The sequence below is a fragment of the Cyprinodon tularosa genome, unplaced genomic scaffold (assembly GCF_016077235.1).
Source record: "Cyprinodon tularosa strain WSP-4 unplaced genomic scaffold, ASM1607723v1 ctg35, whole genome shotgun sequence".
Lineage (NCBI taxonomy): Eukaryota > Metazoa > Chordata > Actinopteri > Cyprinodontiformes > Cyprinodontidae > Cyprinodon > Cyprinodon tularosa.
The window spans coordinates 109744-134464 of NW_024039063.1; the positions used below are offsets into that span (position 1 = coordinate 109744).

Here is a 24721-nt window from a genome sequence, read left to right on the forward strand (position 1 = left end):
CTATCTGCACGCTGCTGCTGCCTAACACATGTACTGTTTCTAGCTTGCCAGCCGTGCTTTAAAAACAGTGTTTTTGTTACTCAGTGTGATGCACTGAGCTCTATTTCCTTTTACCTGCTATAACCATTCAACAGTCCCAGTAAGCAGTTTATTGTTTAAATAAAAAAAGTAAAAAAATAAGAATCTAAGGTTTTACAAATCCAGCTTGGGTTTTATATATTATTTTCTTGCTACAGTAGCAGTCATTCAAAATGGCCCTTCCCAGTCAAAAGCCAGCCGAATGGCAGCCCACTTCCCTGCAGCTCCCAGCAAAATCCCCTCCAACTTTCAACCACTGGCCTTCTCCTGAGCATGCATGTTTTTTTTTTTTTTACTCTGACTCCACCTTTTCACTGAATTACAGGGTCTGACCAGGAAATGATGCTTCTCTTTTGGTCTTAATTTCCACAAATCATGACAGAAAAAATATTTTAGCACAAAGATTAATGTTTAAAAAGGAATTGTTGGGGACCTGCCAAGGAAAGTGGGGTAATTTTGAATGAATACTACTGTAATACTGATGATTGCTGATGAGCAATTTTTCTAAACTAAAATGTAACAACTAGCATTTACCCTGGTTTGTGTCTGACCTGTTTTGAACATGAGTCGTTCACTGGGTTGGCTCCTGCAGCCTCTCTCTATGGTGACCACAGTAATGGCGACCGTCTCGCCGCAGTGCAGTTCCGTGAGGGAACAGTTTGTTCCATCAGTGGAACAGTTGTGGACACGTTCATCCATGACAGAAGGCAGAGTCATAACCTCATACATCTCGGCCCGCAGCGCAGCATCCCAGGAAACATGGCCTACGTTACCGGCACACTGCAAAGAAGCTCTAATGTTTGTTGGAGGGCAGGGTCCTGCAAGAGAGTTTTTCCGAGTTAAATCTTAGTTGAATTTGGCATTTTATTGACACCTAATAATATTTATTTTCTCATTTGTTTTTGACCTGCATAATACGTGTATGTTAAGGAGTCTTGGCCTTTGCAAACATTAGAGGAGGGGCTGACGACGATTAGGTAGGTCTGAGCGCAGTGCATGTTGGATAGCTGACAACTTGAGGTGTTTGTGGTGCATTGCTTCCGGTCACCATTCCTCCCAGTTGCCGTCACGCTGTACATTACTGCTCCGGGGGTGTGCTCCCAGCTCACCTCCGCCGTATTGTTTTCACACAACAGTGATGCGCTGAGATTAGTAGGTGCACATGGAGCTGATGGAAAAAGAGACGACATAGCTGTTTATTTAGGAAAAGGTTACTTTGTAATGCAAACTATAAACAATCTGAATAAATCCTTCATATTCCATTTCAGCAAATAAAAACATGTTGTGATTTTGAAAAAGAAATTAGACACATATCTACATTATTGTTGATTGCTTTTGAAACCTGAAACTGATCAGTTTATGCAAAATAGATTCTGAGAATTATGGAGTATTTATAGTTTCCTCTTAAATATCAGGAAAAAAAAACATGATTTTAAATATACTGACTGTCAAGGACAGCAGTATATGTATCATGATAAGATTGAACATGATTTTTTGAGTTTTTCAACAGAAAAAGTGTCAAAGTGTCAACTGCAACCTTCTTTCAAACTGATGAACCATTCTTTCAATATTTGTTCGGATTATTTACCCCATGATATGATGTATATAGAGAGGAAATCCAAGCATAGAGAAATATTTTAGGTCCTTTGCTATGTGTTCTGCTCTTACCTGTCTGTATCTGTGTGACACCGGGCATAGTGCTATTGCAGCCGTCAGCCACAGCTATGACTTCTACATCATACGTGCGGCTGCACAGCAGCGGAGGCAGCGAGCAGTCAGTGTCTTGAAAGGTGGTGCAGAAGACTGCGTGTGTCCCAGAGTGAGCACGAACGTGAAAACTGTCTCTCCCCAAAGCTTCGTCCCAGCTTACAAGGGCAATCCCAGACCCACAGTAGTACTGGTACTCAACATTACGAGGAGTACATGGTGCTAATGGACAGAAGAGAGCCAGGTGTTAAACACTCTAATGGAGAAAAGAGGGTTTCTATTGTGACTACATATTTATTTTAACTCAAACCTGTGATAATCTGAAAAGTAGGGCTGGGTTTGCTGCTGCACTGAACTCCGTTGGCAACAGCTTGGACCGTGTAAGTGTGTCCACAGAGCAGATTATCCAAAACACAGCTGTTGTTGGAGGAAGAGCTACATGACAAAGAGTGTCCCCGGTCCGAGTTGGCATTGACTGTTACACTGACAGCATCCTCATCCTCATCCCATGTAACCAAAGTGTTGTTAGTGATGCAGTGATGAGAGTAGTCTGTTATCACTGGGGTGCAGGGAGCTGCATGCAAAACACACAACAGGAGATATGTTATTTAAAGACAAAAAATATTATTTTCCCAAAGAAACTTTAGTTTTTATCAACATGAGACTTGTTTTTTGTGGCGGTGGAACAGGGGTTAAGTCTGCAATTTCTTTACAGAGGGGTTTATTGCATTTTTTTTTATTTAATACACGAGAACATGTTAAAAGCATTGGAATAACCCAGGCCTGAGTTATCTGGAACTGTTTTCCAACAAGTTCATTTTCTGCAGCAGAAAACATTTGTTCACACAAGGATCATTCACACAGAAACCAGCATCCATATGACTCATAGATATATATACATATTTTATCATAGTTACACTCCGAAAAAGTTGAAGCTCTCCCAGCCCACTTTCCTGCCACCCTACTTTTAAATAGAGACCTCTAAAACCCAACATTTTAGAATATTGTCTTTATTTGCTATAAATAAAAACAAAAATTGCTTTTATTGCTTAGGCCTCCGACCTTTGATATGTTTTTTTTTTCTATCAAGACAAAATAAATATGCATTTAGCATTTTATCTCCAGCTTTTTCAAACCTTTGCTTTTTTCAGATAAAAGTTATTGACTTAGAAGTATTAAATGTAATACTTTTTTAAGATATTATGGTTTAAATCTAAATCAGGTTCTAAAATTAATCTGGTCAAGGCAGCTAATTGTTCTCGAGCTGCAGTATTGGATGATACTTTGGAGCACAGGAACCATAAAACAGTTAATACAGTCAAATAAGAATATCTTATATTCTAATTTTAGTCAAACAATTTTACATTCTAATATTGTTAGGTTGTGAACTATTTATTTTTCTCAACATCTAAAATATCCATATGCATTTATTGAATGTGTCAATCTATTTATTAGCACAGAAATGATATTGACATTATTAAATGTTTATTTTTTATACTTTTGTCTAACGAGACGATCAGTTGTCGTAAAAACATTCTGAAATCAAAGCGTTTTATGAAGGTCTACGCCTTTAAGAATAGGAGATTTAAGAAATAATTTTGGAACTATATAGAGCATATATTTGGATCATATTTCCTAAAAACAATAATTATTCATCAGGTAAGACTTTCACTCCCAGCAGACAGGACATGTTTGGAGAAATTTTAAATATCAAAAACAATCATTTAAAGTAAAAAAAAAAAAAAAATTAAAGTTAACATGAACCTTTTTGAAGAAGTTTTAGGAAATATTAAAGAGGAAATTACGTAGATATATTCTCTTATTCTACAAAAAAAGAAAAGAGAAATCACCTGTTAATACATTTGTTTTGGCAAGAATGGAGCTGTTGCACATTGTGTCCCCTGCCAGCACAGTAACCGTGTAGTTCTCTCCGCACTGCAACTCAGTCAGCTCACAGGAGGTACCGGTTGAGTTGCAGGAGTCTACATGACCGCTAGCCTCAGCCAAAACCGTGTATTGATTCGCTCCTGCGCTGGCGCTCCACGTCACGGTCACCACATCAGAGAGGCAGTTTAGAGAGGCAGCCACATTTGCAGGGTCACATGGGTCTTTAAACAAGTTCACAAACATTCAGTGAATATACAAAAATACACAAGAATACACATCTTCAAACCATGTAACTATCATGAAAATAATAATAGATTAATATTAGATTAACCTGTCCTGTGATGTGTTGCATTAACAAAATAGAAGAAAGGCTAATAGATATATTATATTTCTTCACATTTTATAGGCTAAAGCAAAATAAAATTCAGAAATGATGAAGGCTCCTACAAAACTCAATTTATATACTTTAAATCTATATTTTGATCTGAGATTATATATCTCCTTCCCACTGAATGACACTTTATTGACATAAGATGTTATATAGGTAAGTACCGTAATGCAGAAATTAAATCAAGACTTCCCTAAAAAATAGTTTGTTCTTTGACTTGTTAAATATATTTAAGAACAAAAAATGAAATTCACATTTGAAAAAGTATTTCTTTAAAAAGAAATGTATTTACAATACAACGGTTTTCTTTAAAATTGAAGTCTTCTTCTTATGGGAGAAATGGGAAGTGTGGAATAACTTGGTGTTCTGCTTGTTGTTTTAGTATTGTATGTTATTTTTTTGTTTTTTATTCAAGTCTGTATGTACTATATGTGCATTTTTACCTGTTATTTATTTTTATCTGTATTTATTTTTTCTAGTGGCAGCTGCTACTATGCACTGCGCACTTGGGTCCATGAAAAATTTCCCCTAGGGGATAATAAAATATATTCTATTCTATTCTATTCTATTCTATTCTATTCTATTCTATTCTATTCTATTCTATTCTATTCTATTCTATTCTAATCTATTCTATTCTATTCAAAAAGGCTTTTCATTGAAAGGTTGCGCTCAAAAACAGAACTTCCTTATAAAGCTGACACTTATCATCTTTATATCCTCCACAATGGGGACCTAAGACAAGGAAAATATAAGATGTAACTCTAACTCTTTGGTAAAGATGTAAAAGTTTTAGAAAAGCAGGTAACAAGTCATAGTGTTGAATATCATAAAGACTCGTCAGAAATATTCTAAAGCAGATGACAATGGTCCTCACATTAAAGAGTAACTTCCTTACCGTAAATTGCACCTACCAGTTTTTGTGGTGACAATGCTGCTCTCTGTGCTGTTGCATCTGTCATTGATGGCCACCACGCTGAAACTGTAAATCTGAGCACACTGCAGATTAGGGAAAGAGCAGCTTTGGTTAGGAGTTTGACAGGAAGCAGGGACACCTCCTGCTCCCTTAAGTAAGGAGATGTAGGATGTAGCTCCAGCAGCTGCATCCCAGGACGCCTGCAATGTGTTGGTGGAGCATTCCACGTTTCCTTGAACGTTCAATGGAACACATGGAGCTTAAAAAAAGAAAAAAAAGAAAGGGACAACAGAAGTGAGTCAGATTGCTAAGTGAAATTGATTCTAATGAGTTCCTTTCAGAGACCTTACCTGAATTTACACTCTCTGGGACGCTGCTCTGACCTTCACATGTGCTGCTGATGGGTTTCACGCTCACAATGTATTGATCACCGCACTGCAAGCCAACTAATGTGCATTTGTTATCCTCTGAGAGACAGCTGAGCATGGTGCCATTTGCAGCTACTGCAGTGGTGCTGTAGTTGACCGGGATGGACTGAGGGGTCCAACTTATGCTCAAAGCGTTGGTGCTGCAGTTGATCTCAGTGAGCACATCCTGAACTGCACATGGAGCTGCAACAACAGGCAAAGAGCTGGGCTTAGCAACATTTGACTAAACCTGGTTACCTAAAGTAACTTTGGGAAAAGCATGAAAATGCATAAATGTTGAAGGATGCATAGGGAAAATAATTGAATGGATGTGAAAAAAAAATCTGTATTTTAAGCTGTTTTACAGAGCTTTAATTTATACATGTTGTCAACAAGTTTGCCTGTTTTTATACAACCGTTTAAAAAGAAGACGACCTTTAGGGACCTTGAATTTTAGGATAGAGATTATTTTTATTTTATTTTGTTATTGCAATTGCATATTACAAACGGTCCTCTCCAATAACCCATTCCTTAAGGAGCAGGTGCCAGTTTGCAGCAACCGGGGGGCATTGTGAAATTAGGGTTTTTCTCAGGAACCCAGTGATAGGTTTAACCTGCAATGCTGCATCCTGTCCAGGAAGCAAATACTCTACTCTCTAACAAGTAGGCCTCCACTAGATATATAAACAATCATACAAATACATTAACTATAGCCCTTTACCTCCAGGTAAAGTAAAAAGCAGACACCAAGAGGAATTCTATGAAAAATTAACGAGTAAAAAGGGTAAATAAAGAAATGTATTCTGTACTTCTTACCAGTTGTGTGACTGACTGGTTCGCTGTCTATAGTGCGACAGTCACCATCCGAGGCTGACACAGTGAAGGTGTACTTCTTGCCACAATGCAGGCCCTTCAGCTGGCACCCAAGTGTCAGACCTGCTTCACACGTTACAGTATGGCCATCTGAGCTCATTGCCTTTCCCGTGTAGGACACTGCGTTGAGGCTGCTACCCCATGTTAAATTTGCAGAGTTGTCAGGGCAGTTAAGAAAAGTAGTGAGTTCAGATGGAGGGCAGGGTTCTGCAGATAAAAAGGTGAAAGGTCAGCTCATTCCTGCACAGCATCATAACATCTGTATTATGCCCTGTCAGTTACATATTCACATCCTTAACTGTATTTTACTGAGGTCTGATGTGAAATGGCACCCCAAAGTAGAGTATAGGACTTAAAAAGATCAATGTTGTTTTTTAATCAAATACAAATATGAAAAGTGTGGTATGTATTTGTAATCAGGCCCCGAATTTAACTCTTAAAGCACTGTCTTCATCAGTTGGGACAGCTCCAGAGAGCATCTGTGAAGTCTTACCGCATTTTCTCAGTGGATTTAAGTCTGAGGACTGAGCAACTCTAACATATATATATTTTTTTATAACATGTTAGGTTATAGATCTGGCTGGTTGCTTAGGATCATTGCACTGTAGCAAGGCAATCATCTGTTGGGGTAGCAGCATCAGAGAAAATGATGTAACTCAAAAAGCTGAAAAAGAAGGCTAGTTCTTTTTTTAAATGTCATGATCCTGCCCTTTTTGGACTTGTTGGTTCTGTTTAAGTTTTTGTTTTGGGTTCTCAGATATGCTTTATTTTTTTGTTCTGTGTTTGTCAAAATTCTTATCATTTTTGAATTCTTATTTCTCCTCTCACTTATTATTTTTTTTAAGTTATCTCTTTTCAGCATTTTCAGTATTATTTATTCTTGGGTCTAGTTTTTGTTGTAGCCATTAATTTTATTTCCTTTAGCTCATTTACCTTGTTTCATAGTTACAGTTAGATCCTGTTTTCCCTGGTTATTCTTTGTCGCCCCCTAGTGTCCCTTTCCTTTCCCCTCACCTCCTTTTTAGTTGCTTCTATCCACACTTGCTCCCTATCGACTGATTAGCCCATTAATTGTTTGTTTCTCCCATATATACACCACCTGTGCAGTTCCTCTTTGCTGGATTCTCTTTCATCATTTTACTCCTTATATTAGTTTCCCTTAATGTTTCCTTGTTTTTGATTTCTTAGTTCCATGCTTGTCATTTCTGGATTATCTAATTGTGTAGTATCAAAATCTTCATTAAATCATTGCCTCCTCTACTTTGCATTTTAGTCCACAACAACATCCACCAACCCTGACTCTAAAATAAAATCCTCCAAAAACTCTCTAGATGATGTTAAAAAATGAAGAACATTATGGATGACCTAGAGCATCCTCTTCATCAGAGTATGGTATAGCAAAAGGGTATCTACAGTCAGAGGCTTCTCCAGTCCTGCTGTAAGACAAACCTCTACAGGAGATCCTTTCAGCCTGCAGCTAGCTGTTTCCTCAATAACACTTTATAGAAAATACTTTGAGTAACAAGTACAATTCATTTTCCTTTGGTATCAATAAATTAATTATGAACTGAACTGAACTGATGTGTGGCAGACATCTTTGGACTGTTCTTATTATGGCATTCTTCCATATAGGCAACTTTTTAGATTGCACAACAGGTGGTTATTGTTACATGTAGACATTGAATCTCGAAACACCTCCTATGTTAAGGTCACATTCTCTCAGTTTTTTGGATGATGAACTGGAAACGGTTTCCTACAAAATCAAAGTATGGATTGTTGTTTGAACCCTTTATGAAACTTTTTCCCCTGAGCCGTCAGCTCTCTTCTTTAAACTCTATGATGCTGTTTATTCACAAATACTTACTAACAAACTCTAAACCTTTATCAGATGCTGGATTTATTTTGATATCAGTTGTTAATCAGTTAACTCTTCAAAGCAACTGGTTTCAGTGAAGTTTTATTCCAATAAAGGGGCTACTTGCGTTTAGTGGTATTAAGAGATTTGTAGGGACCTGTTGAGTAAACTCTGACCACTTGAGATCCATACCTATATGTAGTGTCACTGGTGGGCTGCTTAAGCTGGTGCATGAGTCCTCCATGGCAGCCACGCTGACATTGTAAACATGGCTACACATTACGCCGTCCAGTCGACATGATGTTTCACTGGAAGCACACGTCAAGCGGTTGCCTTTCTCGTCCACTGCAGTCACTGTGTAGTTCTGGGCTCCACGACTTGCCTGCCATGATACTTCTACAAACTCCTGCCCGCAGTTTCTGTTTGCCATCATGTTAGTCGGTACACATGGAGCTGGGCGTATAAACACAACCTCAGATCAGCTCACCATCAAATCTAATCTGTCGTACCATGAGGAATATGGTAACATTAAGCTACATGTACTGCACCAAATTATGCAACAAAACCAGTGAAAAAAAGCATTTAAAGGGGAAAGGGTAATTTACTTACCTTCTTTAAAGTGTGTTTCAGATGTAAAACTGACACAGCTTTGATGGAACGACATCACTTTCACCGTGTACTCCTGCCCGCACTCGTTTGAGCCAATGCTCAGAGTGGGTTCTGTAGTGTTGTACTGAGTCATCATGTTGTTTGCATCTGATATTACAGTGATGTAGCCCTCTGCTGTTCTCTGAGCATCCCAGCTGATGTTCACAGCCCCGGAGGCACAGTCCACTCTTACATGGACATTAGCAGGACCACAAGGAACTGGGAGGAGGAACATGAGAAAAAGGGGATAATATTTTATTTACATTTTGTATGAGAGATAAGACAAAGATATATATTTTATGTAATCTTTACACTGACGGAAAATACATTTGTAAAGATGACTAAAACATGTTAAAGGCATAGTGGAGGATGTGCTTTTTCCGAGTAGATCATCAAAATAAGTGTTCCTTCTAATAGTCAATCATTCTAGTGATGTGTTTACGTAAGACTGTCCTACGTGCACGTCCCCACTTAGCTATCTTTTTCAGCCCATGCTCACTTTCAGACATCGGATTCTTTAATGATGCCGTTTTCTGAAAGCACAGGTCGGGCTTCCCAATTATATTTTGCGAAGTTTCTTCTCGACAGGTAAAATTTGGCATGCTATTTGGAGAAATCCATTTCACATTGATAGTTGTAAAACAAGGAGAAATGGGGTTGCGCCTACTCTCGCATGCATTTAATGGGTATTCCCTCTTGGGAACGGGTACAGGGTGGTATTTTGTTTAAGTGGAGAGGGCAGATCTTTTAAAAAATATGCGAAAATCCAGCACTACACCTTTAAGTAGAAGTATGGACCCTGATGAAAAAGAGATTAAAAAGCTTGGTTGTGTACTGTCATGCCGAATGTTCACTAAAATAAATATAATGTAGATAAAATAGACAACTCTAAATGATAATTTTTAGAATGTCCATATATTTTCTTAGTATTTGGTAAAATGGATTTCAGAATAGTATTGGTGTGTTCACATCAAACTGAAATGTCTTGACTGCAATGTCATTGGATGGGTATTGGTGTAAATGTACCGTAAGACTTGGCTGAAACCTTTTAGGTAACTTTCCTTCCTTCCACTCTTATCAATAGTTTGATGGGATATTTGTTGATTCACCCTGAAAGAACTGATGTTACTGAGTCTGATCTCTGGGTGGCCTTGGCCCATAATAAAATTATGAAAATCTGAAGTTTTTTTGTTAATGTTTTGACAGTAACTCCACAAAAGATAATTATTTTTCTGCCTCTTTTGAACTAATATAGTTGTATCCTTAGGATCATTGTACAATTGAAACACCAATTTTTGTATAGTGTCCTCACATTTAACCTGCTTACTTAGGCACAATGCTTTAAGTGCACCAGTCCCCCCTGCAGCAACAGAGATATAGAACCTGTTGCATGAATGGCTTAACCTTTCTTAGTTGTCTCCCTAAAATTCCTCCATATTTGTGCCTCCAGTTAAATCAGATATTTGCTACAGTTTATGTAAACATATACTTCGGTTCACCTCTTAATGCGCTTTAATAAGCTTATTTTATTTTGTATCAACATCATGTTTTGAGCTTAGAGTGTTCCTACCAGACTCCATCTGGATGGGCTCAGAAGGTACGCTGGAGCAGTTGTCAGCATCATTGTGGGACACAGAGGCATTATACAGCCGACCGCATTTTAGGTTGGGAACTTTACAACTGGTTGTGGTGGAGCTACAGCTGAGAGGGACATCAACTCCATCCCATATAGTGGCAGTGAAGGAGTTTATTGGTGATGCCCACTGCCATGAAATCAGAGCCTCGTTAGAGGTACAGTCCAGGGAAGCAGTTACATCATCTGGGGCACAGGCAGCTGGAAGGAAAAGAGGTTCCAAAATTAAATATGCAGATTTAGATTATAAAACCATTGTTTTTGGCTAACCTGGTCATTAGTTTGTTCTCTACATAACTGTGCTCTTATTTAGAGCCAGATCTGTACAGTACCTGTCGTCAAGGTGATCATCTCGCTTTCTGAGCTGTTGCAGTAAAAATTTGAGGCAATGACGTAGACAGTGTAGTTGTTGTTGCACTTCAAACCACTGATCGTACAGGTTGCATCAAGAGAGTTGCAGCTCCTAATCACATTGTCACTGTCCTTTGCAAAAGCTACGTAAAAAAGCGTTCCGCTGTTCATCTTCCACGTCACCCTGATGGAGTTGGATCCACATTCCTTTACAGCAGACACATTCTGGGGGACACAAGGGACTACACAAGAAGAAATTCATTTTAGTCCTGCTTACTTCTGTGTCACATTTTGATGTTGAATATTAGCACAATGCTGCAGTAATACATCTGTTGTATTCTAGGGAGGAGTACTTACCGGTCTCAGCAGGAGGTCCTAACCGTGGTGGACTGCTACATTCGTCGTTGAAAGCTGTAATAGTCATGGTCAGCTGATCTCCGCAGAGGACCCCCTCCATGGCGCAGCTGTTCGATTGTGAGCTGCAGTTATACCTGCTGTTTCTGGTGTTACCTTCAGCCTCAACAGTGTACCACAAGGCCCCCTCAGCGTTGTCCCATGTGCTGACCAGAATGTCACTGTTGCAGCTGGCTGAGGTTTGCAAATTCTGGGGAATGCAGGGTGCTGGATAAAAATGTATAAGACGTTATTTTAATACAATACATCTTCTAATTTTCTATGTACAGTACATTATGAGCAATGTGCTTCTGCTATTTAACCTTTAAAGACTCAACAGTTTGATTTCCCACTGCAAACACATACAGTGTGCAGACAGATTGTCCTTACAAAGGCTTGAGATACAGATTTGTCATTGCAATTCCAGTAACTCTCAACAATAATAACCAATATAACATTTTTACCAATTGATTCAAGCTTAAAAATGGAAATGATAACAGAACAAAGACCAATAACTTAAATGTGGTTAAACTGGAGTTGTGCACATATAAAAAATGGCAAATGCATTCAACAAAGTAGATTAAATATACAGAACTGTGTAAATCCAAATGGTTTTACCTGTTTCGATGTTAACGGATGAGCTAACCTCACTCAAGCAGCCATCTGTGATTGAGGACACTGTGAAGTCATACCGTCGACCACACACTGTGTTTGTGAAGTAGCATGAGTTTTCTTCAGTCATGCACTGCATGACTTCCCCCTGGTGACAAAAAAAAATTAAATAATGTGACATCAGAACAATGTATATTGTTGCTTCACTGGGCAAAAAGAAACAAAAAAGCTGGAAAGCTGCAATAGGTAAGATGTGTTTTTTCATGTTTAACAAGAAAATGTCTATTTATATGAACTTAACTCTAGATCACAACCAGCAGCTCCTGTGCTGTCGTTTTCGAGAATTGACTGCACAACCTCATGCAGATGGCATTTTTTAATGACAAAATTGTTTAATTAAAAGTTTTTTGAGTAATTCTCAAAGCTGATCTAGATTAAGACATAACAAGAAAATCGTGTCTTCTTCCTTTCTCTAATGCCATATCCTTTCTGCTTGCTTTAAAAAATAACCAAAAAAAGGCCTAAATATAATAATGAAAAAAAAACAAAACTTTAAGCATATATAAGTTGGTTTTTGGGTTGTTGTTTTTTTTTTTTTTTTTCAACAATGCAAATAAACACAGGCTTGTCATTTCAGTAACATGGCAAATTTCGATTAAATTAGACTTGGTCATATTTTTTCAAGACATTTACACAAACTACACTGTTAGCTTATTCCCAAGTTACGCAAATACATCTCAGAAAAAATAAAAGGTATGAAATGTTAACAATAAAGAGGAGATACTGTAATTCAATCAGCAAACGGCAGGATTGTCTTTAATTAGTACTTTTTTAAAACGGGTTTAAAGGGTGTGAAACAATGAGTTCTTGATATTTACCTTCTTTTACAATATTCTAATTTTCTAAGACACTCGATTTGGGGTTTTTACTCCCTTCAAAGCTATGGTCATAGCATTTGCGTGTAATAAAGTTGTGCAATCTCCAGAGAATATTTCTCATAAATGAGTTTCACTTTCTGAAATGAGTAAAGGAAAATATTCATCTTTTTCATAGTATTTGGATTTTGGGTAAGAACCAGTATTGATTTTTTTTTATTTTTTTTTTTTATTCATAAACCCAGTTTTAAAGCAGTTTCTACAGGAGAGAATTGTCCCCTGTTTAAAATATCTATCTAGCCTTTAACAAGCAGCTGTCACTGGGAACCTATGAGTATTTCAGTAACACCAATTGACCCAACTATCATGTCATTGAACTGTTCTGTAAGAGTAAGCCAGAGTTAACCCATTTGCAGGAAGAAAATTAAATTCATAAGACCCCTAGGCCGGGATTCAAACCAACAACCTGTAAGGCAACAGCTCTAACAAGTTCACCTCCCATAGGACATCACTTTAAAAGATATCAAGCTGTCCATTTTCTTGAATGAAAAAGCCCAGACACCAATAGAATGCATTACCTTTGAGTCCACAGCTTGGGCCATGTAGTGATCTGCGTCACTTGTGTGATTCCATGAGAAGACAATAACGTCACTACGACATTCACGCAACAACATCAGGTTCCCAGGAGGACAGGAGACTGGAAAGAAGCCAAATAAAAACGGTCATTTTAACCTTGTAACCACATCATGTTATATTCTGTATGTAGTTATATAAAGTCACATATTGACACACAAAGAGGAATAGATTTTCAATAGGCAAAAGAAAAGCTAAATATAAAAGTAATAATGGTTTAATGTCACAATCAAAGGGAAATGTCTCAAGTCTCCTTTTAGGTTAGAACGCCCTGATACTGTAGATAGCTGCGTTGCTTTTCACTGCATTCAGGCTTTATAAAAGGGCAGGAACAATGTAACAATGTGATATTGGGCGAGAAGATGAATGGGAGACCCATTTTTTAAAGGACATGATTCAAACGTAGATGTGAACTTGGACGGCAAACAAGACTTGAAAGATAAAACCTGTAAACAAGTATTCCCTAATGACCTCTTCATAATGTGAACCGAAGATCACTGAAGAGGATTAAAAAAAAACTTCTTCATAGGACATCTTGTACATGATAAAAAATTTCTTATCCTAATTCATGCTATATGTTGTAGGTTTTTGATGGTTAGAACAAGTTTGGAGATTATATTGATCTAATATATTGATATTGATTGTGATGGAATTATATCAGGGGAACACAAAAGCCTATTTGCGTTATGCATGACCTGCATGGATGGAGCAGGACAGCAAGTACTGTATTGACCAGGCCCTTTAGAAGAATACAGCGATATGTGAGATGAAAGGCTTTAACAGCCTGAACAAAAAGAGTCAGCTGGGTGGAGCAGTGAAAAAACTCACATCGAAGAATTTGTCCTCTTTCATTTCACCAGGGTTTATGGTTTAAGTTACGTCTTTTTTTTCCTAAGTAATTACCCAGCTCATTCTTATGTATGTGATTACAGAGGTGTTTTAAATCCTTAATAGCCCTCCGCCTGCAATATTTTTTTACAACCAAAACTATTTTTAAATATACATTTGTTGAAACAGGAAACAGACTTTTCAGAACAAGAAATTTAGTTGATTCTAATCATGGCTTTACATGAACTTTCTAGTTACCAGATAAAATAATAATTAGATTTAGTTTACTTATGTGTGTTGGTAGACGTTTTCTGAACCAAATATTAGTCTGGTACTATAAGAAGTGGGAGAATAGGGTGTTACTCCACATTCCTATATCTATTTCCTGTTATCTTAGTTACTGTCTTCCATAACAGAGGACTGTGAATGCCCATTTTCAAAAGCATGCAGAGTCATATATCTGATCATTCTTTTTCTAAGTTGTCTTTACTTCACAAGACAGAACTAGTATGGTGGTATAATTTCTCCTTCCTGGTGCAAAGCCAATCCAGGATTATCACATCATAAACCAATAAGCTAGGAATTGGCAACAGTATGCAGAGGTGGTAATCATCTTTTTAATTTGAATCTGATTTTTTAGAGCAGGTACATAACTAAAAACATCAGGACACCAATCCTCAATGCCAGTAGTTCACCAAACCTTCAATAAGCAATCAGATTTGAAACTTGACCTCCTTTTAATACAGGTGGCAGCCATACTGGATTTGGGGGTAAGAATTGAGGAGAAATCTCAAACATTCCAAGTCAGAATTTAGATTTTATTGGAGCCTTAAAGATATTTTTTTCCTAATAGCAAATCATCCATTTTGACTTCAAAGAACATTTGGAAATCCTTGATTATTAAAGGATTGTGAAACTACCTAATAGAGAGGTATTATCACACATATGCCTATTTGTTTGTGATGCCAACAAGGCAGTCAAAGGGATAAGCCACATATTCTAGAGTAAGAATATGTGGCTTAAGGCTGCCTAGTCAAGCAAATGGTTGACCATTTATTCAGCAAAATGCAGGTAGGAGGTTGACCGGGCAGTTAACATTTAGTGTGAAAATAAATAAATATGAATATAGTCTACATCGTGATGGATGTTTGTATAAGAGGAATTCAATAATTCTAATTTATTGTTGGAATTTGACCATGGTTCCTTATTTTAGGGCTCATTTTGAATGAAAAATAAGAAGTCTGCGTTATTGTAAAAGAGGAAAAAAGCTTTCATTCACTTATAAATGCAGAGGCTTATGAGTTAACATGGAGTAAACCAAACTAGTTGAGTTTGTCTGTTAGTGCTTTAAACATCACTGTGCCTCACCAGTTTGAAATGAAGCTGAAGTGGCATTGAAACGGTTCTTGCAGTCACCGGTCTTAGGCGTCACATGCACCTCGTAGGGTTGACCACATCCCAGCCCGGTGATGGTGCAGCTAGTGCTCTGGCTCCGGCACTCCTTCTCCGTTCCATCTTGACCCATTGCTGTGGCAATGTAGGATTCTGCTCCGTAGACAGCCAGCCAGGAAACCTCTACAGAATTTGTTGTGCATGTGTAGTCCACTGATACTGATGACACCGGCTCCAACTCTGCAGGTAATTACAGGTAACACATCAGGAAAAGCAATTGAGGATCACTGATTGGACAATTAAGGAGTCAAATGCAATCCTTTTCTGACAGTTAATATGATATAATACAGTAAAAGGCTTTGGGTAAATTTTTCTTAGGGATGTCTTTATATGACAACCTCAACAATCTGTATCCTTTTAAACCCCGAGGATCATCTTCTGCATGTCTGAAAGGGTGGCCTGAGAGAGAATAGCTGACCTAGATCTTTATCCACAAGTTACGGATATAAATTTGGCTCCGGTGACTCACTGTTTGTGGTGAAGTTGTGGTTTGTCGGCTCGCTCAGCTGTAGGAACTTGCTAAATGAGGACACGGATATCAAATAGTCGGAGCATGGGAGAATGCCATTAATATCCAGCTTGATATCTGTGACATTGTACACAGAAGGCTTTTTGGTGGGTTCATCGAGGTTCTGTACAGCGACTTGATACATCAGGACGTTCTCCACTGGATCCCATGTAACTCTTGCCATTCCTGCATGTGTTTGTGTTGTTTCCACTCCAACTGGAGGCTGCACCACTAAAAGCATTAAGATTATTCATTAGTAGAATACATTATTTACAGTCTTTTTATTTAAAACCAAAGTCTGTTTTGTAAATAATAATGTCCCGATCACAAGTATTGATTTGGGGTCCAAGTCATGATATTTTGAATTGATCTGCATTAAGATCCCACTCTTTCATTAATCTAACCCGTTAAGTGTTTCTTACCCTTTTTAAATTTGACTAAAGTGAAAATTAACTATACTGGCAGATGTAGCTCTATGTCTGTATTATTATAACAAACCTTCAAACTTTGCTCAGACAGATGTCCATGTGGAATAGAGGTTTGTATTTGCATTAGGCGCTAAACATTGCAACATTCCAACAAAGTTGCTTTAAGCTTATTGAGCCATACAACCTTTTTGCGCAGCAAAAAAATTTAAAATCTAAATAAGTAATTTTTTAATTAAAATAAGTGTGTTTTACCTGGATTTAGGAAGTGAGACACTTTGCCAATGGAACAAGACAATTTACATTTAAAATAAGAAAAAACAATGGCATTGTCTCAATTCAAGTGCATATCATCTGCGTATTTTGAGTATCTAGAGTAAAAACACTTATTCCATTGGCAAATCATCTTATTTACCTACTAAAATAAAGGGAAAATACACTTATTTTAAGAAAATCCTACTTCTTTCTAGATCGTTTATGCTGTGTTGCAACACATTACACAACATTTAAGGGTGTCAAAGATTTACCAAAAAACTACGAGTCACATTAACAAGCTGTTTCTTTCCTTTTTGTGATGCACTTAACTGCACCTGTTGTTGGATCACAGCCTAGAAGATTTTCAAAACCCAGTAAAGCCAACTGATCACATTAAATTAGAGAAAACTCTGTTTCCAGGCAAATAGTTTGAAGGAGCAAACGAAAGAGCAGGTGGACTAACACCTAAGCTGTTGGTGGCATGCGATTGCTGTCGGCTCCACAATCAGTTCACATGATATGATTGTGTCATGATTCACCTAATCATTTCTAAATCTTTTGTCTGTTTGCGTCCCGGTTTGGCTGAGTCAGGTTGGTACCCCTTAAACACTTTAATATTTTAATAATAGCCTCCACTCACACAAACAGATATCTTTTGCCACTTTCTCTGCTGACTGCCTGCATCTAATAGAGATTGACACAGACCTTCGCTAACAGGCAGTCGAGAGGTAAAGTATGAAAATATAAGTAAGGAGATGTGAAAAAGTTTTGAAATACGAATGTCAGTTGATTTTTCGCTGATTTATATAATAAAACAGACAGTAAACATTCAAGGGTTAGTCTAACACACGAGAAAACAGAGGCCATTAAACATCATCCTGGGAGCATGGGTTTATTATTAGCTCTCTGTAATGCCAGATTTAAGTCAAATTTATCTCCAGAAACTTGCATTTTGGCAGTTTTTGTTCATTTGAAATGCCCAGAGTTTGAGCCACTTATCAGTGCTTACAGTTGGGGAAAAGCATAAGAGAAAAAAGAAACAATCTTTGTACCAACATAAACATAAAAAGTTGTCATTTATTTTATTTTTTACTTATATTGCTAATTGTATTTGCAACATATCCATGTGCCATTGATTTTCATACATTAAAGGATTTACATAGGGATTGTCAGCAAATTCCTTAGGGTTATAATCAGTTGATGACATTAAATCTTACTATGCTCATCCCTGATTTTATCAAGACTAGTAGCTTTTTTTTGTTTTTTGTTTTTTTTTTACATGTGACAACATTTAGAGAGAGCTTTCATCTAGCAACATTTAAAAGGAGAATCTGACTAAAGAGAGCCCATTGAGAAGCCCTTTAGTGTATTTCATTTACAGAGACATAGACATTTCAGCTTATTTTAATTTTGATGCAAATAATGGGGAGTGTTGGCCTAGTGGTTATAGCAGTGCTCTAGTGCTCTGAGAAGGTTGCAAGTACCTGGTTTGATCCCCACAGCCTCCACTCTGGGTTACTGAGCAAAACCCTAACCCCTGCACTGCTCCCCGGGCACCACACAATGGCAGCCCACTGCTCCCCAAGGGGATGGGTGAAATTGCAGAGATTTCCCAATTGTTGGACAATAAAGGGATTTACATAATGAGATATTTAGCTCATAGCTATTATGAATTTGGGAGAAAAATATTTGATCTGTCTTGCTTCTTTTTGTATAACTGGGTTTCATAGATGAATGCAGAAGTAATGAGTATTGAGCCATAGCTGTCCTCAGAGAAAGAAAAAACAATGATGTTCATATACAGATTTTAGTGCATAATATCAAAAACAGCTTGAAACTCACATGTTGTAATGGTCCTGACTTTGCTCCTGCTTCCCATGCCGGCCCCATTAACTGTGTAAACATAGCAGTCGTAGTTGGTGGTGGGCAGCAGGTTTCTCACCACAGTTGAAGTGTTGGTGAGGCTGAAGTTTAACATGTTTCCTGTAGTCTGGGAGAACACCTGCAGGACATAGTATTGTGCCGACGGCACAGTAGTCCATCTTAAAGCAATAGAAGTACTTGAATGAGGCCGGCCTTCTATAATTTGTGATGTGTCTGGTACTGTTAGTAAAAACAGATAAAGGACAAATGTTGGTGTTTAGAGCAAGTGAGATGAAGGTTACATTTACACACAAAAAGATGTATTTATTTGCCAGCGAACATGGAAATTACAATGATTAAAAGCTAATCTGTAAAAAAAAGCTATCTGCATATTTTTCATATCAGTTTCATACATGTTTAAAATATCACAAACAGAAAGGAAAATACAATATTCCTTGTTAGATTTACCTGTTGTTACCGTCACTGATGTCACACAGTCTACTGATAAAAATTTTACCACTTTAAGAGTTACAATGTACTCGGTTCCAGCATTTAGACCCTGGATGGTCCTCTCGGTCAACTGCCCCCTTGATACGAGGATAATTGGTGCCCTGTCTGTAGAGTTTGTCTTTCTGGCATCCAACAAATAGCTTGTTGCTTCAGGATAACTTTCCCAACTTATGAAAATGGAAGAGGCGCTTGTTGACCTTGCTGACAATATTTGACATGCTGAATAAAAATAAATAAAAAAATCATTACACAAACACAAAAAAAACAAGAAAAACTATAGCCTTATTGGTGAATATTTACATATTTTAATAATGTAACAGCATGTTGTGTGTTTTAATCAGAACGTAACAAATTATATTCTTACCTGCGCTGCACTGATGTATCTGTGAACAGAAACAAAATTGTTATAACATTAAAGACATAGTGATAAATTACAATTGAATTAGTATAATAATTAGATATGGAAAGCCTGATTAACCTGTGTGAGAGACACCAAAGCCAAAGACAATCCTATGGCTCCCAGCAATCCCATCTTTGACACTGAGAGTGAAATTAAAAGCTGTTTAGTATACAAGGGAGTCAAACACAAAAGATATGCAGGATTTGAGCTTAGACTGGATACCAAGGTGAGGATAGGCGGTCCAACCATCAGCCTGAGGCGGTCAGAGCCGCCCTTAGAACATTGCAGGTGGGAGGGATAAAGGCATGCAAAAAGGTTTAATAGGTTTAGCTGAGACTTATACACTATTTTGCATTAACTGTTACACTGGAAAAATGATCTAGAAATAAGTAAGAATTTCTTAAATTAATTGTATTTACCCTTAATTTGAGTAGGTAAATGAGGTAGCTTGCCAATGGAACGAGTATTTTTAATCTTAAAATAAGATCATTTGATAATATGTACTTGAAAGAAGACAATGCAATTGTGTTTTCTTATTTTAAGTGTAAATTGTTTTGTTCCATTGGAAAGATGTCTCTTTTACCTCCTCAATCCAAGAACAAATGCACTTATTTTAAGAAAAAATGACTTATCAAGATTTAGATTTTTTTTTCCAGTGTAGGGGTCTTGTCTGTCTTTTTCGTTTTAATATGTTTTTTGTTTTTTTTTTTTGTCTTTAGTTGACAGTTTTATAGGTTTATAAGCCCCCTGTTAAAGTTTTATTCTAAGCACATCTCATCAGTGGTACAGTTTTCTAGAGAGTTTATCAAACATTGAATTTTACTTTGATGAAATTATGAAACTTCAGCAGTGACCAGCAGAGATAGCAAAAGTACTCACTTTCCGTACTTGAGTAAAAGTACAGATACTTGTGTTAAAAAATACTCTGGTAAAAGTGGAAGTACTGATTAAACTTCTTTACTCAAGTAAAGTAACAAAGTACAGGCTTGTAAATTTACTTAAAGTATAAAAGTAAAAGTAGAAACCACTTTTTTCATGCCATTGCCTACATTTTAAATGGATGTCTGCCAATAGGACTAGATCTCTGTTGTGTTCATTTTCAATCATCTCGTCGTCCATACTACTATGCTAACGCCACCGCCACCAAGCTGCAATGATTTGCCGCGAATGAATACTGCCAAATCTGTCGATTCATCTTGTAGTGGTGCGTCAAATGCAACATAGATTCCCATCCAATTAGATTGAATTTGCTATTGATGACGTGAAAAATAATAACGGTAACTCCAGTGAAATGATTCAAAACTAAAGTAACGAGGCAATTTTTTAAAATGTAAGGAGTAGAAAGTACAGATATTTGTGTAAAAATGTAAGGAGTAGAAGTAAAAAGTCGCCATAAAAATAAGTAGTAAAGTAAAGTAAAAATATCAGAAAAATCTACTTGAGTACAGTAACGAAGTATTTGTACTTCGTTACTTCCCATCTCTGGTGACCAGTGAATCTATGGAGAACACAGGACATTCCCAAGTACCTGGGCTCAATTGTGGAGAATTCACTCAACTTTGTCCAGCAAACAGCAGCCCCTTCATGGAGCAGTTTGTCAGAAATGTCTGCTAACTCCTTAAAAGCATTGTATCTTTTTAGCATTGGTGAAAATTTGATTATTTTTGTTTCTATATTGTTTGAGTCTGTTCTAACATTTGGTTTTAATGGCAAATTATCCTTGAAACATAACTATTATTTTATTCTTCTTAAAACTACTAGCGAAAATTATAAGAATTTAACAGCGGTCTCCTCTCTGATCTCTAGAACAGACAGCTTGTAAAAAAGTCAAAAGCATCCTAGTCATCAGATACCATCCACTTTAGAGTCATTTGTTCTCCTTCCCTCAGGCCAAAGGTACAGGTTGCCGAATGACGAATGACAATATTCCTTTTTGCAGGTAAAGCTTTCAATGAACTGTGACCAAGCTTGAGATGTTTTTTGATTTTTTAGAGATTTTTTTTGGTAGTGTGTTTGTTTAAATCCTTTTAGATGTGTTTCATCATTTTTAAGAGTCTAAGAGGTTTTACTTGTGAGGATTACGGTTTGATTTACGTCTGTTGCTCTGCATCAAAGTTCCCTTTGGTGAGTGATAAACAACTGACTAACTTATATCTCCTTTTTGTAAATCTTTCTATTATATAGCTGTGTGCTCTTGCTCACTTTGATGCCAAAAAATATCTTTCTTAACTTCTTGTTAACGGGTCTCAGTCTAAACTGGCTGTAATTGGGACATTTTTGCAATTCCCTCCTCCTTGAGTAGTGGCCAGAATAGCATGCTTTTAATCCAATGTTTCCCAATCATTTTTCTTATGTATATCTGAGATCAGATCATTGTTCATGTCCCCCATCTACACTTAAACTCACTGTGCAGGATCCCTCAGAAGGGAGACTGCATCCCCAATAAACGCCAAAGATAGATAAAGAGACAATCAAATCCACTAGCAGTGGATTGGGATGACAGCTCTGAACAAGGTTCCTGAATCACCCTACAGAGGAATCTCCTTTCAGCAGTTTGAATCTCATTCTTACAAAATATTAAATATTTTGTAATAATATAATGATAAATAATAATATGAGTATTTAAATATTAATTCTCAAAACCATTTCCATGGCTTTGGTTCATTTTGGAGCTCATCATGCTTCTCCGAAGATATTTTAGATAATAGCCTTAAAATGTCTGTCAATGAGGCATTGAAAAAGACTGAAAAAAAATGTATCAATTTTAAATAAAAATTCTACTTTAGCATGAAAAGAATACTATAATATATAATATGATAGGATATAATAATATAAAGAATGACTTACACCTTGAAGAGATAGGCATTAATGTATTTATGGTAGAGGTCTATCAATAAAAGTTTTTAATCTCCAATACAATATGAGGCTTAAATGATGCATATATTGAGCCAATGCAATAATAACAAAAACCCTACATACTGCTATTGGTTATTTTGCACTGTGGAATGCTCAAAGGGTTTATAAAAGATATATTACTTAAACAGAGACAAAGAGTCATGAGCAGCAATAGGTATGACACACCTCTCCTGTTAATTATTATTAACCAGGGTTACTCTAACTTTCAAATAAAAAAAGGAAATATTTTACAATTGGATAAAATAATTATTGTAAGAGAGGTAACTTGTACATGGAATATTTTACACTCATCTGCAGTGTCTTTTTGTTGACTTTATCGAAAAGTACAGCAACACTGCAACTCCTACAGTAGTCCAATAACATTTGTTTGCAGACGCTGTTGTTAAAATCACACTGACTCTGTGTGCTAGAACCAAGCGCTGGTGGATTGAAATGCTTGGAGGGGGCTAAATGCTGGAGAGTACATTGCTTTTATCAGCATCCCTATTGGGGAAATTTTAGATGCAGACCAATATGATCCAATACATGTTTTGTTTTTTTTTGGCCTGACATTACTAATCATCACTACTTTTTATAGATCCAAAGTCTGCAATAAATACAAGTGCTTCAATCAATTATTAGAAACTATAAAAGCAGCATTGATTTTTGTCTAATTTCATCCTTATGAACCACTGTAGCTGCGTTTGATTTTTGTGTCTCCATCCTTCCTTCAACCTTCAGCTTACTGTAATTCTAGGAACTCTAGAGGCATGTTTATGGGTTTCGAGATGGTTTTTGTGGTCATTCTTGTAACAGCACAATAGAGCTTAGTGAATGAGCTGATCCCCACAGATAATGACTAAGGTGTGGTACTTTAGTAAGTGAGACAAGTTCCCCTGAATCAAGGGTCAGGAACATAAGCTTGAGGAGTTGGTCCCGATAGGTCAGTTCTGAGAAAAACCTTGTGTTGAGATGTTGATAGCTTAATGGTTTTTAATGACTTTAAACATATCTGAAAGTGAAAAGTAAAATGACTTTCATTCAACAGAAACTAGTCCTATTTACGAATTAATGTTGGCTGCATGCTGAGACGTAAAAGATCTTCTATGGTAGGGTAATAAAGGGCTTTTACCACCAGCTCTCTGACAGTGCATTGGAAATAAAAGGAAGTCAACATGAAAGTAGATATGTGCAACACTGTAAGCCCTGTTAGTAACCTAAGCTGCCCTGCATAAAGCATAAAGAATTAGGACAAGTGATGCGAACATATTGATATTCCCTTGTATTGTTCTGAGAGGACACTGTTACATGCAGCGGGTTGGGAGCATTTTATGATGCAACTTTCAGAGCATTTCTTAGCTAATCTTTATCTTTTGTTTAGGCAGTTTGTTGCTTGTACCTAGCAACAACCAACAAAATATGTTGCTAATGCCATAAATAAAAACCTAGCTCTGGCTTGTGGACATTTGAAGCAGCATTGACTTAAATAAACCATTTCCACTGATCAGGTTTACTGTTACAATTATTATTTATTCTATGATGCACCTATTGGATAGTCGCATATGTTAGGCTGCAAATTAGCATTTTGTTGCTTCACTATTGTCGCAACACTATTGTCTGATAAAAAGCTGTCAGGATATGCAGTACATCACAATTGATGAAATAACAAAAACATCTGAAGCAAGGAAAGATCTGGTCTGATGAAACAAATTTTTGTTACATAACAGGAATTGGTGGTCATGCCGCTTACATGGGGCAGACAAGGGTCCAGGATGGGCTGTGGAAAAATGGGAAGTCAGTAGAGCCATAATATAAAGACATGGTATGATAGATTAAGGAATATTGTGCTAGGCAATCCTGGGTCTTACATCCAAACTTGGGCCTAAGATTCAATGTTACTTTGAAACATACCATCAATATACAATGACTTATTGTTGTCCTTGCTGGAAATATAAACCCCCAATATCTAAAAAAAAATTTTGAAACTGTCCATGCTTTATTTAATTGTGTACTTGTTACCCATTCTAACTGAAGAGGATAATAATTACCAGTCACTTTATTTGTATTATGTCCAGTAAATATCTGGATGTGCAGCGCTGTTTGTTAAAATGTGCTGAAGTTACAAAGCAGGTCAAAGCTGTCCTCGCAGACCTGAACCAGCCTCTTTTCTTTATTGACAGGTTGCTACCATTGGCTCACAGATACAAAAAAAACAAACACGTTAATTTGTCCCTGTAAGTTACTTTTGGCCTCTTTACAGATTTTTAGTAGCACATGTTTGTATCATATTTGCATCATAAGTGTTGTGGTTATTTCTGTCTCTCTCTCAGTG

General features: G+C 37.1%; 1 protein-coding gene across 1 annotated transcript in view; it reads right to left on the bottom strand.

Annotated features, from left to right (window-relative positions):
* The window catches only part of LOC119789883, a 53668-nt gene extending 33948 nt beyond the window's left edge, over nucleotides 1-19720 (bottom strand). The window contains exons 1-22 of the mRNA XM_038295069.1: nucleotides 19717-19720; nucleotides 19573-19634; nucleotides 19459-19477; nucleotides 19053-19313; nucleotides 18564-18824; nucleotides 16003-16272; nucleotides 15450-15713; nucleotides 13199-13317; nucleotides 11752-11893; nucleotides 11098-11361; nucleotides 10722-10982; nucleotides 10327-10590; nucleotides 8718-8975; nucleotides 8301-8561; nucleotides 6197-6460; nucleotides 5324-5584; nucleotides 4972-5232; nucleotides 3636-3893; nucleotides 2096-2359; nucleotides 1747-2007; nucleotides 986-1246; nucleotides 630-896 (exon numbers count right to left, since the gene is read on the bottom strand). Of these exons, the coding sequence (XP_038150997.1) occupies nucleotides 630-896; nucleotides 986-1246; nucleotides 1747-2007; nucleotides 2096-2359; nucleotides 3636-3893; nucleotides 4972-5232; nucleotides 5324-5584; nucleotides 6197-6460; nucleotides 8301-8561; nucleotides 8718-8975; nucleotides 10327-10590; nucleotides 10722-10982; nucleotides 11098-11361; nucleotides 11752-11893; nucleotides 13199-13317; nucleotides 15450-15713; nucleotides 16003-16272; nucleotides 18564-18824; nucleotides 19053-19313; nucleotides 19459-19477; nucleotides 19573-19626 (4795 nt within the window). The 5' untranslated portion in view covers nucleotides 19627-19634; nucleotides 19717-19720. The remainder of the gene's footprint in view (nucleotides 1-629; nucleotides 897-985; nucleotides 1247-1746; nucleotides 2008-2095; nucleotides 2360-3635; nucleotides 3894-4971; nucleotides 5233-5323; nucleotides 5585-6196; nucleotides 6461-8300; nucleotides 8562-8717; nucleotides 8976-10326; nucleotides 10591-10721; nucleotides 10983-11097; nucleotides 11362-11751; nucleotides 11894-13198; nucleotides 13318-15449; nucleotides 15714-16002; nucleotides 16273-18563; nucleotides 18825-19052; nucleotides 19314-19458; nucleotides 19478-19572; nucleotides 19635-19716) is intronic.
* Nucleotides 19721-24721: the final 5001 nt, after the last annotated feature.